We start from the raw sequence: 13,752 nt of genomic DNA on the forward strand, positions 1-13,752 counted from the left end.
GATATATATTACAAAATTCATCATATATTTATTACTTAAATAAAACAAAAAGAACTTTCTTCAGACCCTCCAATATAGTTTTTATTACGATAGACTCGAATATGTATAGAATATATTTACTTAGATATGACTCTATCATAAACTCTGTATGTATAAATAGCAAAGCTATGTGAATGAATACAACAACAACTTCAGAAAATATTTCATGGTATCAGAGCAGATTGTTCTTGTGACCTAATTTTTTTTCTTTCCTCACCGCCGCTGTTGTTTTTCTGGAACAACCGCCGCTGTTTAAAACTCTTTTACCTCATTTTTTTTACTCAAGCATCTTGTCTCTTGCCTTTGCTTCTACCATGTCAGAACAGCAAGCCGTTGCAGTCACAGATGTATCTAAAATATACTTTCTTAATGCATCTGATAACCCAAGTGCCTTGATCTCTTCTGTCATCCTCACAGAAGACAATTATCCCGAATGGTCAACTGAGTTGAAGAACTCGCTTCAAGCAAAACAGAAACTCGGTTTCATCGATGGGACAATTCCTAAACCAGCTGCTGAACCTGAGTTGGGTATGTGGCTTGATGCAAACTGAATGATTGTTGACTGGATACGTACCTCTATTCCATGCACAAGCTAAATAATTATAAGCACTGATTGGTAACCACTTTACAAAGCTGTACAAATATACAATTGTAAAATTTACCAATCACAAAAGTTTATCAAAAGTTTTATTAAAAAATTTTCTCTCAACATTTTTGTACAGCTGTCATGTATAACAAATTTTTTATAAATTTGTACTATTCCGTAACAACTTAGAATTCCAGCTTACAGTTTTTTTTACAGCTTTGTACACATTACCAATTAGATTCATAATTTACAATTTTGTTATGTCAGCAACTATGGGTCATTTTCACTAATACAATTAAACCACTATAAATTAAGAAAATCAAAATAATAATATATGATATTTATATAGTTATTACTTATTAATTTATCGAATATTAATATATAGAGGTTATAGTGAATTTTCATATTTGTTTTCTCACCCATATTTGTCTTTTTCTTTTTTTTTCTTTTTGTATCTCAGCGTAGTATATGTTAATAAGTATGTAAGCATATAATATATGTATATATTTTCAAATGAAGGGTGAGTCATGACATAACAGCTTTTTCAAGTGAGGAATGGAAGACACATAGTGCAATATGATTGGTTGAAGATTGCGAGGACCAATCAGAGCCTTCAAGTAAGGTAGAACAGCATATTGTGTTTTTACAAAGGACCCACGCATTCATATAATATACAAATCTCAGATAAGAAAAGAAAAGAAAAATGGGGAATAATACAACCAAAATTATTGGATGCCTTGGATCACCATATCATACCATACCATTTAATTTATCATATGGCCCTATGTGTATGCATCTATGTGGGTTAAAGTTAAAGATATATTCACATCGCTCCTATTCAACAACGTGTGTGTCTCTGCGTCTATAGTGGCCCGTCATAATTTAATACTATTATGTGTTGGACCATACATTTTGCTAATCAAACAACAAAAATATTAAACTTCAAGCTAAGTGACCAGAATTTAGACTCTCAATGGTTATACAATAGTATTAATTGGCCATTGTGTTATAATCCAGATCAAATATTCATTTTTGTATGCCATATATGTGCAACGTAACAAAAAGATACAAGTAATGCTTTTGTTCTTTAAATGAGACCTTGAATATATTTTATATTTTCAGCTTGTGAAGATAATTGAAACGATTTTTCTTTTCACACGTACGCATATGATTTTTGTTAATGTTTGGTCGATCGTAGCACTTTTATAAGCTATATATATATAGACTAATGCAACAAACATATATATAATGGATGTGGCTATATAAAATCCTTCAATATATTCTTGAACAGATCTCACATGTATGCGGACGCACTTTAAAGTCGTATAAAGAGAGTTGAGTCGTACAAACATATATATATAGATGTGGCGTTACATCGTATGATACGTATATCTTCTAACTGTAACATTAATAATGGATTACAAGAGAGTTAACAGTTCGTATATCAGAGAGAACTTTAACAAGATGAAACCTGAGCGTTGTTTTGAATCTTTTATCAAATTACAAATTAGACAGATTTTTTTTTTTTGTTACGCTTATCTTAATCTGCCAAAAAAAAAAGAAAAAAAATTAATATGGTGCAAAAAGATGACATAGGACTTAGGAGATGAACAGAAACCATCCAATAATATAACTGTATCTTACGCTAACCCTAAAGCCACGTGGCGAATTACCATTCCTCCTCATTTGCCCCGAATGATAATCTTTTCGGCTCACCGGAGAGAGACAGACACAAAGACTATAGAGAGAGAGAGAAAGAAAAGAGTGAGAGTGTTTTTGTGAAGAGAGAGAAAGATAAATGGATCAAGATGAGTGGTTGGGAACGCTAAGATACGCCGGTAAGGCGCAAGATAAAGTTTCCGTTGACGCTCTCATGCTCCGGTACCGTCCGATCGCTCCTAAGCCAACGAGTGGTCAGCCATGTGGCGTGGGAGATAACAATAACAGTGGCTCGTACGGTATGAGCAAACGAACCAAACGTAAGTACGTTAGGGTTTCGAAGAATAATAAAAGCACGTGTCGAGGGAAGAGCAGATCTGACTTGTCTGATGATCGGGAACAAGCCGGGGTCGTGACGTTGCAACTCTTGCCCGAAAAATCAGATCTTTCCAGTGAATACTCGCCGTTGGAACAGGATAGTCTCGATCCGACGGTGAAAACGATAATCGGAGATGAGACACAAGAAACCAACACGTGGGGTACGTTTAACGGCAGCGTCACGGCGGAGGTAGAGACTTGGGTGACGGTGGAGTCCGTCACAGGGTTTTCTGATGGTAGTTTGAGTTCCCATGCGGTGGGGTTTACGGACGTTGAGATCGTTGATAATCTTGGTAAAGACACGTGTCCAGCGTTCGTATCAGATGCTTCGAACCGTGTTGTGTGGGTCAACGAGGCTTACCGGAGGAATGTTTCCGGTGAGGATTCATCCTCGTCGTTGTTGTCGTCGGATGTTGTGGTGCGGTTAGAGGCGGAGGAGGCGACGGCGGCGATGTATTGTAACTACCGAGCTTTCACGTGTAGGGTGAGGATGCAATACACGTGGCAGCAAACAAAATATACCAAAACGGTGCCGTGTGATGTGTGGAAAATGGAGTTTGGTGGCTTCGCATGGAGGCTAGACACAACAGCTGCTCTGACTCTATGGCTTTGATGGTGATTGCTGCCTGAAAGAAAGAGGGTACGTAATAAGCTATGTGATTTTAGAGTGTGACTAATCACAAACTTTATATAATCACTTCAAGCAACGTTGTTTAATAGGCTGCTATAAGATGAGTAAGAAGGAAACAAATGAGGTTAATGTTGGAACAAGTGTGAAGAAGCTAAGAAAGCTTAAATATATAGAACATACCGTAATAATGTCATGTATTTATTGGCAACAAAAAGATGCCATTGTATGGTTTCGTACCAATCTTGGCTTCTTTATTTATTTTTTAGATCGATAAATCTGCCAAAACATATTACAGATCTGTGTTTAAGATATTATCCGTAATTTCATAATTATCATAGATTTTAACTGATAGTCAAATATATCAAAAATGTATTTAAATCAAAGAATTTAAAGCATGTAATTAACAAATTATATCATGAGCTAAAGAATATTATGAATGTAGAGATCTGATATATATATATACATACATATCTTGATTGAGAGACAAAAACACATGAACTACATGGGGACCCTATTCAGTGTCATACCAAGTATTAAATTTCTTCACTAAGCTTTTGTATTCCCACATTAATTATACACGTACAAACACACTTATGTATAACTTGTTACATATATACATAATATATATATATATATATATCAATTTAGATGTAAGCAAACTAAGCACATCATGATCTATATATATGTGTACTTGGCTCTTCGCTATTGGAAGACTCGCCACATACATTCCCCTATCTTTTTATGATAGGTATATATATATATTCACGTCTTTGCTTCTTAAATCTTTTAATATCTGTTTCGTAATTTGTACAAATTTAGTATCATCACGACCTTCTTGCAGCTATACTTAGTAATATTCAATCACACATTTCCATCATTTATGTAACCAACAAAGGTGGCTAGCCTATTTGAAAAACGTTATAAGTTTTATATATACACAAAGTACAGCATCTGGTTTTCATTTTTTCTTCTAGACTGAAAGTCTAAATTTCATTTATATGTATTGCTAGCTAATTCATATATGATTTTTCATTTATTTCTTAATGGAAGAATTCGGAACGTTAACATTATTTGGTTGAATCGTTCTGATTATGTATACAAAATATATGTGTATATCAGTATATATTATACCCGTAATACGATATATGTGCCAAATTTACGCATGTTCAGACGTGCTTGAACGGAATCTTAACTATATATAATGATCATTTGTTATAACCGGTGAATAAAGCAATGTCTTCGTGGGCTCTGCTTATTTCTGCATGTGGAGAAGCCTCATTGGTTGAGAAAAAGGTTGACAAATAAAGAAAGAAAAAGCCAAAAGTTTTCTCATGAGGAAGGGGAGAATAAATAAAGTTGTAACACTCACACAGATCAATCATATACGTGGCAGTTGATAAGAGAACAACAGCAACCAATCAAGGTCTCCACATTTCTTACCTTCGATTTCCTTTCCGACAAGCTGATGTCATCACTATCTAGGATCCGTTTGATTGGTTCGGCTCCGGTCGTTCACGTGTCTTAGCGAGCTTAAAATCTGGCCGTACGTTCGATGTCAAGTCTTTTGGTGTGCTCTCACTAGTCCAAATAGTCATTCTGAGTGCGATGGAATTTTGGTAGCAGAGGAAACTATTGAGAGCCTTTCACGTGTCTGTTGTTCTGTGATCTGAGACCACTCAATTTTATTTTCTTCTTCCTTACCAATAAATTCAAGTTTTAGTCCTCCTCTTGATGCCGCGGTATTTTGAAGTCTTTAACTTTGAATTATGTTTTTATAGTTTTATACTAGTAAACTTTTGGCTTTAAATACCGGATAAATTACCATATAAAGTTTTCAAAGTGTGTAAGATTTGAACTTATGGCGTATTTATAGTTAAATAATTGACATATACTATAATAGTTTAATTTTCATATTTTTGGAATTTTTCTTTGCTATTTTAATTTTATGTTCAATGCTCCTTCGAATAAATAAGTCGATAGATTATTTAATTGTATAGTCATCTGTGAAATATTTGTTGTCAATTAGTTATATAAAAGGTAAAATTTGTTTCTGGTAAATGATAGAACTGGAAGAAAATATTGAATGATATATATAATAGACTATGAAAAAAAAATATAAGTGTATAGATTTATCGTCTGTGGTTTTTTAATTCTCACATACCCCTCTGTCTCTTCAAAATTGATGTTTTGTAATAATTTTTGTCTTACAAAAATTGATGTTTTATCATTTTTAGTTAATTAATAATAAATCTTTGTTAACTTCAATAAGTGATCATTAAAAAAATTTAAAAAACTAAACAGGTTGTTGGTTTATAAATATATAATACTTTTTTGTTGTAACACAATAATATTATAATTAAAATTAATAATCATTATTTCTTAATCTGTGTGAAATTCCTTCAACATCAATTTTTGAGGGACAGAAAGAGTATTTAGCATTATTAATAAATGGCTTAATTTACAATTTTCCTGGTAATTTTATCCCTTTGCAGTATTTGAACTTTCAAGTAAAACCATTACACACTTTCAACTTTGACGAAATATAAATAAGCTATAGCCTATAGTTATACACTATAGAGTACGGCAGATTTAAAATACAGCATACATTAACCAATAAACTAAACCGAATGATAGCATCTCTATCGGTTAGAGTATAGACGAATCTATAGAATATTGATTTAGATAATTTAAGATATTGGTCGATAAAATACCATTTGTGTGGTTGAAGTAGGGTTCCATTGGCCTTAAGAGGTTCCACGTGTACTGTCGCTTTCGCTAGTGGTATATTAGATGGAAGGCTTTCATTGGTACAGCACTTGGTTGGACCAAAATCTCGACGTTCCTATCGCTAGATACGCTAATTTGCGGAGAAATGTTTTAAGTTTTTGAAGTCTTTTTACGATTCAGCTTTAGCATTATTTTATTTTTCTATAATTGTGGCATGGCATGTATCTATATATATAAAGTGCAGTTTCTCCACTTCTGGTGGTGCCACCTCAACATACCTCTCTTTTTAATAAGTTTATATTTTTGAAATAAATCCATATTTTTTACATTATCCACTAAGCAATTACTATTTATTTCTATCACATTTCTGTAAAAGCCCAATTCATTTTCCTAATTTTGCGACATTATCCACTAAGCCATGTTTTTTTAGCCGGCGGAATAAAACCCCTTTCCACGATACTCCACAGCGCTGTCGTCCGTTGTGGACCTGAAGCGTCCCTGCCCTTCTCATTCTTTCATCCCTGTTCACCTAATGGTTATCTTTAAAATAAATGTTTTCCACTCCTCCACACCCTTCGCTGTCTTCCCTCTCTTCCATCTCCATTGTAACGTTTTTCTCTATTACTGTAATTCATCCCGTTCAATGCTCGCTTTTTCAATTCAAGACCCACTACTCTATCTTTAATTCGGGTAAGTCCTATATAATATCTTCTCCTCCAATTTCATTCTTCATATATTTTTCTTCATCTCTTTATTTAATTTCTCCTCAATAACATGGATTGCCCTGTCGTTTCATTAAAAAACCTCAAAGCTGGGCGCCTTCACCAACAGATCATCGGAAGAATGCTTCGTCACTGGCCTGATCGCAATGTCAAAAAAGGAGGCCAATTCATGGGCGTTGACTTCGTACTCATTGATGAGAAGGTTGTTTCCATCTTAACTAGACTTTTCATTTATTCGTTTTTTACAACTCTATCTAATTTGAAGTTTTTCTCTAAAGTTGTGTCATCCAAGGGTCGATCAATGTGACCCACCTTTCAAAATTTGAAAACTCGCTACATGATGGGGAAATATATATTGTGTCCGACTTTGAAGTCACAAGAAGCAACTCCCGTTTTAAGCTAACAGATTCCCCCTTTTCAATACGCTTCACACCAACCACTAGCAACACTTCACAAATCAATTACCAAAGACAAAGAAGCAAAGAGATGAACACACCTTTAATAAACTAAAGAGATTCAGAAATACGAATGCCACAATCAGATAACCGTAACACTAAATTATATGAAAAAGAAAACCGAGCCAACAAAAAAACAACTCGGACTTTATAAAATTGCAGCAAGATAAACAAGAAAATTAATTTTTCCCAAAACACAACTCACATCGAATCGAAAAAAACACTCAGAGGCCAAACGGAAAAAAAAAAATTACAACTAAAAACACAAAAACAACTCACAACTTAATTAGAAAATCTAAGGAAGCCATCACATTTTCATATAAACAAATTTGCAACCCAATTCACATTTACCTTTAATGAAATCAACAGGGGGATAACCAAATATCCCCCTCAGATGCGAAGCGAGCGGAAATCAACCAAATACACAAACCCCAAAAAAATGAATATTCAAGAGAAAACAATTACGAAAGGGATGACTGAAAAAATGATTACGAGCATCAAATAAATAAGTTCAATACTCTAGATTGCAAACATTTCTCTTCTCCTATCCGTTCACGAGGACATAATAATGATAAATTAATCACAACTAACAACTACAGCCAAACAACAACTTCAACTACACAATGTTAACTTCTAATTATAATATTTTTAGAAGCATTAAAACATACAAGATGATCTCAATTTTTAAAAAATAAACAGCGAACTAAATTATACTTACTGCAAAACCTATTTTCATAAAAAATATTCAACAAGACAACATAAGCAACCAAAATTAAATACAAAAACAAACGTAAAGATGAATTTACGTAACCAAAAAAATAATATACACAACAAAATCCATAATACACCTTAATCTAACTACCGCGCGTAGCGCGGATCAATTGCTAGTATTGTATATGGTCGCTATAGTTTACTTATAACCAGTCCGGCTCAAACTTTTGGTTGATTCGGTGCTATCATGAGAAAAGGACCCTAAATATAACCTCAAAAAAATTACAATTTTTAGTTCTGTTCAAAAAACTTCTAACATCGACTATAAAGAAAACCAGAAGACAAAAAAAAAAACAGGGGATGTTCATCCATCATAATAGATAATCATTGCATAACTTTTCAAGTAAACAAGGCCTTCCTTTATACATGATCTGCAGCAAAATAGTCAATCAACCTTTCAACTTCTAGTTCTTCCAAGAAGTTGTTATCGATCGCCATTAAAGCTAGTCCATTCAATATGTATTGTGACATAGATGTTCTTAAATATGATTTCAACAAAGCTTCAATGTTGAGAAACTCCGTTCTGCAGAAGCAACTGTAATTGAAACAGTTAGCAAAATTCTCAATGCAATTGTAGTATAAGGAAAACTATCAAACTGAACAAGAAAATTCAAAATTTCACATGCTCCCATATTTCCATTTGGTAAAAGTTCCACAAGAAACTTTAACTCAAGAAAAAGTTCATCTCCATTTATATCTACCAAATCTCTATTTTTCAGACTATTCTAAACAACTACAATGATACTTTAAACTCACATCATCACACATTTTCAATTTAGTAGAATCAAAAAGGAACCCACATATATTTTCATATAAGCGGTATTGTTCAAACCTCTTATCAAGTGAACAAATAGCATGATCTACAATATACAAAAAGTATTCTATCCTAAATGTTTCTTCTACCGATAAAATAGTTTCATTACCACTAACTTCATCATACTGTTTTTTACTACGAATCACTCGTCTTTGAATAAATGTAGGTTCAATACCAATTTCAATAGCAATTTCCTTTGCTTTTGTCATAGCATCAACAAAACCAGTTTCTCTATAATTTTTTAAATAAGAAATCAACCCATTTACCTCAGTCATTGCAACATCAATTTGCATATGACTGTAATTTTTTGCTAACCATATTCACCACATGCAATATATCAAACCAAATGATAGTAGATAATACAAATTCAAAACTACTAAGTTCATTCATTGCTAGAGATTTAGCTTCACTTTGAATCATTGAATCATTATCATTTTCAGCTACTTCAAATAAAGCTTCTAGTATATCAAAAATTTGAAATCTAATGGCTTTAATACTTTCAACACGACTTTCTCATCGTGTCGTTGACAATTGCTTAAGTGTTAAACTTTTCACATTTTGTTTCAAAATTTTCCACCTCTTTATAGAATTAGCAAAGTATTGGGCTTACAAAATGAAAATTTTTTTGGGCCTTTGGACCCAGTGCTGCTGCACCGCTCGGACAGTCCAGAGCCGGGGCTGCTTATAACGAGAGATGAAATATTTAACAGCTATAGCATATAACGAAGATTGTGATCAGTTGAATGATAATTATGATATGACTTGTATGAAGAATATAATCATTTGAAAATATCGAAACGATCAATAAACTGTTAATGGTGACTAAAACTATATACAATGATTCAAAAGTTAAACATATACTTGTTTTTCTTCACATTTCACATTATCTTTTTTTTTCCACCTAATTATTCAATATCATTTTAATTTTATTTTTTTACAATAACTTTATTTAATATATATTATTATAGCATAAAGAAACAAACACACATTATTAACGTAGAAAAATACCTAACCTAATCACACTTGACAATAGTTAATTTCCAAGTAGATCATGGCTCAACTTCTCTAACAGCTTTTTGCTCCTATCATCGAGATGTTCTTTTTCGCTTGATCTTTTTACCTTTAGTTTTTTCTTCACTAGGTAATTAGTCCACCCAATGTGTGGTTGTATGCATAATAGTTTTGATTATATTTCTTAAATTTTCTTAAACTAAAATATTGCTCTTTTCTATTTTTTTCCACAAATTGTTCTTTTCTATTAACATTAACATAATCCAAGAAATATATTTTTCTACTAATGTATGAATCTCAAAAAAATTATAGCAATTTCTCAAAAATAACACTCCTGTCAACATTTTTTGGTATGATTATTTATTATACAAAATTTAAAATATATTAAACTTTTCTATAAATCAAAAATTAACAAATACTACAAAAAATTATTACAAATTGATAAGCTATATTAATATAAATAATACTATAGAAATTTAAACATTTTCCTAATATGAGTGTATATATGTTTATCATGTTTTATAGAGGTTAAATATTGATTTAAAGAGTTTTTCTTAATGACATTGTAAAGATAAGACTGTAGTATAGTAAAATTGAATCAAATAAAATATTATCAAAAAACTTAGTAACGATGTATAAAATTATTGTGTATAAAATATTTCTCATTTCAAAGTATAAAGCAATATAAATATATATATATATATATATATCTATATATTAAAATAATTAAAATGATTAAAAATATTAAAATTAACCAAAAACATTTTCTTTTGAAAGATAAATATATTAGTTGGAGGAATGAATGTAAATTTATTGGGTAGGAGTTACATTTAAGTTAAATGGAGTTAAATGCATTTAAAAGTGAGTTAATTATAAATAAATATTTTAATTTATTTTTGACTTAAAAGAAAATGAATACCAAGTGGCTCAATCAAAATTTAAACTTACATTTTTTTTATTGTTTTGGTGATATAAATTCAACACTCACGCATAATATTCCAAATTGAAAATATTACTTTTGAAGTGACAAACTAAATTAGTTTTCTTATAAAATTATATGAACTTCGATCTAATAATTTTTAAAACCCCAAGGATAACTTCAATCTTTTTTTTTTTAAATCATCAGTTTAATTTATAGTGCTGAATTTCATACTAATGAATTTATCTTTAGAGGATTTAGTTAAATGGTATTTTTAAAATTATATTATTTTCTATATTTCACTTCCAGTTAAACATGATTTCTTCTTGGAATCATTTTTTCATTTTGCTTAAATCAAAAAGACAATTTTTTTTTTTTTAATTAAGTTCTTTTTGTTTTCAAAAACCTCAAATCTTAAATAATATAAATATTATATTGGTTTTTACATATTTATCTGTTGGATCACAAAACAAAATAGACTTTATGAATAGAGTTTATAGACTTTACAAAATTAAAAAGACTTTAAAATTGATAATATTATATTGATCATTATAAATTATTAAAAATGATACATGAATATGTGAGATAACCAGACTACATAATAGAGAATTAAAGATGGATCTTTTCAACCCCATGACCTTATTGTGTGGTGAATATTGTAAGAGTATGAAAAATAATGACTTATAAGATGCTAATCTACAATAGACAATAGACAATGAAAATAAACCTTTTAAAACAGAAAATAAAAAACAATATAAGATATACACATCATACAAACGCTAAAACTAAAATTTAGAATTAAGCTTTTACAATGATATTTAATTTAAATTTTAGACCCATACAACAACAATAACAAAAAAAAAACACAATAAAAATTGAGATATAGTGGAAGAGGCTTAGAGACTAAGAAAATAAGAGAATGTGTATTTATATGAAAAGAAGTGACGAGAAATTACATTTAGAAAAATGAGAGTTATAATTCTAATTTATTACTTGTGTTAATACAATTGAGTGGAGAAATATATTTAAGAGAATATTATCAGATCTGCCATACACAGTAACAAACATTATCACCAATGCCACTTTTTCCTTTCTCTTTTCCGCCTGCCATACATCTATTGTCAAATAACCTTTATACCCTTCATTTTTCTTAAATCCAAAATTATTATTAATTTTTTCTTTGTTTCTTAGACATAAACGATCAACTCTCTCTCTTCTCATAACTCTCGATTTTTCTCTTTCTACCAGACTTTTCATCTTCTTCTTTTTCAATATGAAATTGTTATCTGAATCTCTCACTTTTTTAAGTTCTCCTGCATGCAATGATGGATTTCATCATGCAGCAATTCTACTATGGTCGAATCCTCCGACTGCTTCACCTCCGTCTGTCGTGGCCGGAAAAACATTTGAGACGAGTTCTAGAGTTGAGACCTCCGTCTGATTCGCTTGCCTCCTCCGTAGCAGGCTAAAACCACTAGGTCTAGTTCCAAAGTTCTTATATCCGACAATAGGTAAGCAAAATTGTAGGTCTGCAGATTTGGTGGACCAGATCCAGTCGGCCAGGTTTTTGTCCATCCCTATTATGTCTTTCGTTCTCTTTGAGTGGACTATATATGTTTGGTCATGCGTTTTGTGTCCATTGATAACAATAAAACTTGTCCACACTGCAGGTCTGCAAATCCGGTGTCCGGTGGACCAGATCCAGCCGACCCGGTTTTTGTCCACCACTATCAAATTTGTCTACACTACATGATCCGGTGTCTGGTGGACTAGATCCAGCCTACCAGGTTTTTGTCCACCACTATCATGTCCATTTTTCTCTTGAGTTGGACCATATCCGTTTGGTCATGTGTTTTGTGTCTATTGCTAACAAAAAACGTGTCCACACTGCATGTCTGCAAATCCAGTGGACCACATCCAACAGCCAAAATTTTTGTCCACCACTATTATGTCCTTCATCTCTTGAGTAGACCACACTCAAGGTTTGGTCTGACGATTTGTGTCCACTGCTAACAAAAAAAAATGTCCACACTACTACAACTTGTATATTGAAAGAGAAATGTGTTTCATATGACATAAATAAAAGTAGAACAACAAAGGCCAATTTAAGTATTAAGTTATGGATTATAAATACAGGACATCAAATTGTGGACCAAAAATTTAGATGATAAAGAGAATTATGTCTACAGCCAATGTTGTCTACCGCAGAAACTGTAAGATCTTATACCAAACAATTAATAGATAGTTTTTTCTCATTTTTTATTATAGGGGTAAATTTGTCTTTTTATTTATGTCACAAAGATGAAAAATGGCAGTTCTCACAAGAAAAACTATAAACTGGTATTTCTAACAACTTTTTTTTTTAAATGGCATTTTTGGCCAAATTCCCTATATTTAATGCATAATTTATATGATTTCAGTATTATATTAGAATGTGAGTTAAATGTCAAGATTAAATGTTTTTTTTTTTTTTAATTTATGGTGTAATATAACTTTTTTTTTATCTAAAATAGACAATGAAGATAAACCTTTTAAAACAGAAAATAAAAACAATGTAAGATATACACATCATACAAACTTTAAAATTAAAATTTAGAATTAAGCTTTAACAATGATATTTAATTTGACTTTTTAGAGCCATACAACAACAATAACAAAAAAAACACAAAAACACACAAAAAACACAAAAGAAAATGAGATATAGTGGAAGAGGACGAGAGAATGAAAGAATGAGAGACTAAGAAAATAAGAGAATAAGTATTATAGGAAAAGAAGTGATGCATAATTTATATGATTTCAGTTTTATATTAGAATGTGAGTTAAATGTCAAGATTAAATGTTTTTTAATTTATGGTTTAGTATAACTTTTTAATCTAAAACAGACAATGAAGATAAACCTTTTAAAACAGAAAATAAAAACAATGTAAGATATACACATCATACAAACTTTAAAATTAAAATTTAGAATTAAGCTTTAACAATGATATTTAATTTGACTTTTTAGAGCCATACAACAACAATAACAAAAAAAACACAAAAA

General features: G+C 31.2%; 1 protein-coding gene across 1 annotated transcript; it reads left to right on the forward strand.

Annotated features, from left to right (window-relative positions):
- On the forward strand, positions 1,915-3,467 carry LOC104710546. The gene has a single exon (XM_010427166.2). It carries the CDS (start codon positions 2,424-2,426, stop codon positions 3,273-3,275), a length of 852 nt encoding a protein of 283 aa, XP_010425468.1. The 5' UTR covers positions 1,915-2,423; the 3' UTR covers positions 3,276-3,467.

Source organism: Camelina sativa, chromosome 9, assembly GCF_000633955.1.
Source record: "Camelina sativa cultivar DH55 chromosome 9, Cs, whole genome shotgun sequence".
Classification (NCBI taxonomy): Eukaryota; Viridiplantae; Streptophyta; class Magnoliopsida; order Brassicales; family Brassicaceae; genus Camelina; species Camelina sativa.

What these genes read in the sequence shown, in the direction of transcription:
- LOC104710546 (XM_010427166.2), top strand. Translation starts at nt 2,424, where the DNA reads ATGGATCAAGATGAGTGGTTGGGAACGCTAAGATACGCCGGTAAGGCG.